The following is a 5,164-nucleotide window of genomic DNA, read 5'->3' as shown; positions in this document are numbered from 1 at the left end:
TATATATATATATATATATGCTTCCGTGCTGGTGGCACGTAAAAAACACCATTTGAGTGTGGCCATTGCCAGTACCGCTGGACTGGCCCTTGTGCCAGTGGCACGTAAAATGCACCCACTACACTCTTGGAGTGGTTGGCGTTAGGAAGGGCATCCAGCTGTAGAAACTCTGCCAGATCAGATTGGAGTCTGGTATAGCCATCTGGTTTCCCAGTCCCCCAGTCAAATCGTCCAACCCATGCTAGCATGGAAAGCGGACATTAAATGATGATGATGATGATAAGTACTGATGTTGATTTGTTTGACTTAATCCTTCAAGGCAGTGCCCCAGCATGGCCACAATCCAGTGACTGAAACAAGTGAAAGAGTAAAAGAATAAAAAATACCAGGCTTATAGGAAACATTAAGTCATTCACAGACCCAAGAATGTCAAGGGTGCTCTCATGTTTCTTTCAAACTCTTCTTTTTTCTCTAGGAATTAAGAAACAATGGTAGATTTGTCGAAGCAACAGACGTGACAGATTTTCATAATGAGGAAGTACAAAAGCAAATACAGGCTTTACAGAACAGTCATGGTAAGATATGCTTCTCAGTGATAATAGTAGTACTTTGAAAACATATATTTGGTTCTGCCTGTTGTTACTCAATGGAATATCTTCATGAATCAGTGGAGGCGCATTGGACCAGTGGTTAGGGCAGCGGACTCGTGGTCATAGGATCGCGGTTTCGATTCCCAGACCGGGCGTTGTGAGTGTTTATTGAGCGAAAACACCTAAAGCTCCACGAGGCTCCGGCAGAGGATGGTGGCGAACCCTGCTGTACTCTTCCATCACAACTTTCTCTCACTCTTACTTCCTGTTTCTGTTGTGCCTGTAATTCAAAGGGTCAGCCTTGTCTCACTGTGTCATGCTGAATATCCCCGAGAACTACGTTAAGGGTACACGTGTCTGTGGAGTGCTCAGCCACTTGCACGTTAATTTCACGAGCAGGCTGTTCCGTTGATCGGATCAACTGGAACCCTCGACGTCGTAAGCGACGGAGTGCCAACAACAATCTTCTTGAATCAAATCTTATTACTAAACTTGGGTGTGTGATTTAGAAGTTTGCTTTGCGATTCTGTTGTTTTGGGTTCAGTGCCACTGCATGATACCTTGGGTAGGTGTCTTCTACTGTAGCTTTGAGCCAATAAATGCCTGTGAAGGAATTTGGTAAGCAGAAACTATAGAAGCCTGTTGTATATGTGTGTATGTTTGTGTATGAATGCATGACTTTGTGTTTGTGATTGTCTCCCACTGCCACTTGACAAGTGGTGTTTGTTTGTTTATGTCCCCCCATAACTTAGTGGTTCAGCAAAAGAGGCTGATAGAATAAGTACCAGACTTCAAAATAACTATTAGATTTTATTTGACTAAACCCCTTCAAGGAGGTGCCCCAGCTTGGCTGCAGTCCAATGCATGAAACAAGTAAATGGTAGAAGATAGAAAGAGATAGTGTGTGTGTGTGTGAATGTGAGAACATTGTTGTTGGTGGCATTAATTTATATCTGAGTAGTTAATCTGTAGCGAGTGGTTGAGCCTCTTCATCCTGATGGGTGCAAAGGGTGCTGGTGCCTGAGGTAGCCATTCAAGCCAAGAATAGAATAGAAGAGTATGTGAGGACTTACATCTTATGAAAATAGCAAAGGATTAATAGAAGTCAAGTTAATTTAATCCAAATTCAAAAATATAAATTAGCAATGGACAAATTGCTTGTTTTCCTTTTACTCTTTTTCATTTCATTTTGTTCTTTTTTACTGATTTATTTATTTATTTATTTTTTGTTGGAAATTACAGATTCTGATAAATCTCGAATACAACAACTGAAAGCAGAGTTAAAGGATTTACGAGATTTAGTTTACAAATTAAACAGAGAACTGAGTAAATATCAAGCGAAATTTGGTTGTGCTGAAGTCCTAAAAGAAGTAAATTTTTCTTCATATTTGCATATTACATCCCAAGCTTAAATTTTCTATAACATATATTCTTTTATTCTTTTACTTGTTTCAGTCATGTGATTGTGGCTATGCTGGAACACCACCTGTGTTTATCATTAAAAAATCCCATGTACAAAAATAATTGAAAACAATAAAAAAAAAAGTATAATAGTCATATTAGTAGATATGTTTATTTAAATAATTACTTATTATTTTATTTAATTATGACTAAACTATTTAATTGATCTTACATCCCTTGATAATAATGGAGGATCCTGAATTGTCGGTTTCCATACCAATTCAGTGACCGCGATTACCCCCCCCCCCCCGAACGGGGGTCATCAGAGTGAACTGGAACAAAGTGAAATGAAGTGTTTTGCTCCAGAACTCAACTCGCAACACAGTCTTGGACTCAAAACCAAGCTCTTGCGAGTGCAGCACCCCTATCTACTAGACCAGATACCATCATACATATAGATGTACGTATGATGGCAAACTGCAGCTTGTAGGACTTTCTGAATGGCATGCCTCATGAAAACTTACCATGAATTTTTTAGTAGTGTGACCTGTGCGATGAAGATCCATGTCCCATGTGGTCCACTTCTCACTAGTGTAGCTAGAGTGTGTGCCACCCAGGGCTGCTCTTTAGTTTGCTGCCTCTGGACCCTCACAAAAATATATATACTGCCTACAGCAGACTCAAAAGTGGTGCTGCCCCCTCAGCCCCCTTCTAGCTACGATAGAAAGGTTGCCCATGCCTGCTGCATAGAGTTGCACTACCTAGAAATAGAACAAAATCTCTCTCAAACCTCAGTCTTCTATTATACAAAAAATAGGATAAATTGAATAATGTGGTCCCTATGATTGTGTCTGAAAAATTTTTTAAAAAACCCACCCCAACATCCAATGATGTGGTCATGGCTGGTGTGTTTTTGATTATAGTTATGTTTAATCAGGGCTGATTTGGCTAACCACCACCTACACCAATAGCAACAACAACAAGCTTCTTTATTGTTCGTCTCTACAAACTGTGTCAGCAAAAACACAAAATATCCTTTGGAATAATTAGGCTTAGTTATAATTGTTTTCTTATATATTTGGGAAAACGGAACAGTTGATTTTTATCTACTCCAGTATTTCATAGGTATTTTATTATATTGATCCCTGAAGGGTTAAAGGCAAAGTTGATCTTAGCAGGATTTGAACTCAGAATGTTAAGACTTGGAATAAATACCACAAGGCACTTTGTTCTGTGCTCTAAAGATATTCTGATAATCCATTGCTGGGGGGGACAGAGAGAAAGACACACACATTCAACGCACCACACACACATATGCATATGTGACAGACTTCTTTCAGTTTCTATCTACCAAATATACTCACAAGGCGTTGGCCTGGGGCCATGGTAGAAAACACTTGCTCAAGGTACCATACAGTAAGATTGAACCCAGATCCATGTGGTTGGGAAGCAAACTGCTTACCACATAATCATGCCTGTGTCTGTGAGTAACACCTGTACCTATGTTTGTGTTAATTGCAAAGGTCTTTTGTTCCTTTGACATAGTTGCTACTCTATGGCCAGCACTGTGAAAACAGCTGTTTTATAAACAATGTAAACTATAATTTTATACTATGTAATTGATATAACCAACATTATAACCTTGGAGTTAATCCAATATACCAAATGAAGCTTGCTTTGCAACCATGTATTTTAGGGTTCAGTTCCACTGTGCAGCACCTTGGGCAAGTGTCTTTTACTATAGCCCTGGGCCAACCATTGCCTTGTGAGGGAATTTGGTAGATGGAAACTGTGAGGTAACTTGTTGTGTATGGGAGGAGGATGTGTATTTGTGTTTGTCCCTCATAACCATTTGACAGCTAGGATTGATTTGTTTGACTAAACCCTTCAAGGGTTTGTGTGGTCATAGTCCAATGACTGAAACAAGTAAAAGAGGAAAGAAAAGATGGAAAAATAGATGTTTGAAAGTGGAATGGCAATTGGAAAACGAACATAGTGTGAATGACAGTTTAAAAAAAGTATATATATCTCAAGAAGAAATTATTGAAGATTGTATGATAAAATAATTTTGATTAACAACAGAGCGGTTGATTTTTATCAAGGAAGTACTCACATGACTTCAAATTTCCTGAGTTTTTATCGTTAATTATTTAGTGTAAAATGAATGATAGAATGAGTATCATCAATATTTCAAAGGCCATTAAGGCAGTGAGCTGGCAAAATCATTAGCACACCGGGCAATATGCTTAGTGGCATTTCATTTGTCTCTACGTTCTGAGTTCAAATTCCACTGAGGTTGACTTTGCTTTTCGTCATTTTGGGGTCGATAAAATAAGTACAAGTTGAGCACTGGGGTCAATGTAATCAACTTACCCCCTCCCCCAAACTTGTTGGCCATGTGCCAAAATTTGAAACCATTATTATTATTATTATTATGGCAATGAGCTGGCAAAATTGTTAGCACACTAGGCGAAATGCTTAGCGATATTTCATCTGTCTTTATATTCTGAGTTCAAATTCTGCTGAGGTTGACTTTGCCTTTCATCCTTTCAGTCGATAAATTAAGTACCAGTTGTGTACTGGTTTCAACCTAATCGACTGGCGACTGGCCCCCTCCCACCAAATTTCAGGCCTTGTGCCTATAGCAGAAAGGATTATTATTATTATTATTATTATTATCATCATCATCATCATCATCATCATCATCATCATCATCATCATCATCATTATTATAGTCATCATCAAGATTCTGTATAAAGTAGAAACTGATACCTTATCAATTGGAAATATCTGCTAGTTTTCCTATGGTATCATCATCATCATCATCATCATCATTGTTTAACGTCCGCTTTCCATGCTAGCATGGGTTGGACAATTTGACTGAGGACTGGTGAAACCGGATGGCTACACCAGGCTCCAATCTGATTTGGCAGAGTTTCTACAGCTGGTTGCCCGAATCTAGTTCAAAACGGGGGCACCAGTTTTCATTTATGTTTTATGTAGTGTTTTTGGTACCGAAAGACTTTCAAACTTCGTATACTTATCTATTTTGTGTTATAGAACAGAAAAAATTTTTGTATTTGAAGTTATTTCATGTAAAAAATTGTCTTATTTCAATAATTTCAACCAATCACTGACAAGTATTCAGCTGTTTACAGTTACTCCTTTGGCAG

At 38.5% G+C, this 5,164-nt stretch overlaps 1 protein-coding gene across 1 annotated transcript in view; it reads left to right on the top strand.

Moving 5' to 3' along the window:
- LOC106868573 (myosin-2 heavy chain) overlaps nucleotides 1-5,164 on the top strand; it is a 34,208-nt gene that overhangs the window by 15,157 nt on the left and 13,887 nt on the right. The window contains exons 5-6 of the mRNA XM_052965946.1: nucleotides 476-575; nucleotides 1,833-1,960. Coding sequence (XP_052821906.1) covers nucleotides 476-575; nucleotides 1,833-1,960 — 228 coding nt within the window. The remainder of the gene's footprint in view (nucleotides 1-475; nucleotides 576-1,832; nucleotides 1,961-5,164) is intronic.

Source organism: Octopus bimaculoides, chromosome 1, assembly GCF_001194135.2.
Source record: "Octopus bimaculoides isolate UCB-OBI-ISO-001 chromosome 1, ASM119413v2, whole genome shotgun sequence".
Taxonomy (NCBI): domain Eukaryota; kingdom Metazoa; phylum Mollusca; class Cephalopoda; order Octopoda; family Octopodidae; genus Octopus; species Octopus bimaculoides.
The sequence above is the reverse complement of the archived record's forward strand: the minus strand, read 5'-3'. Positions and strand labels throughout refer to the sequence as shown.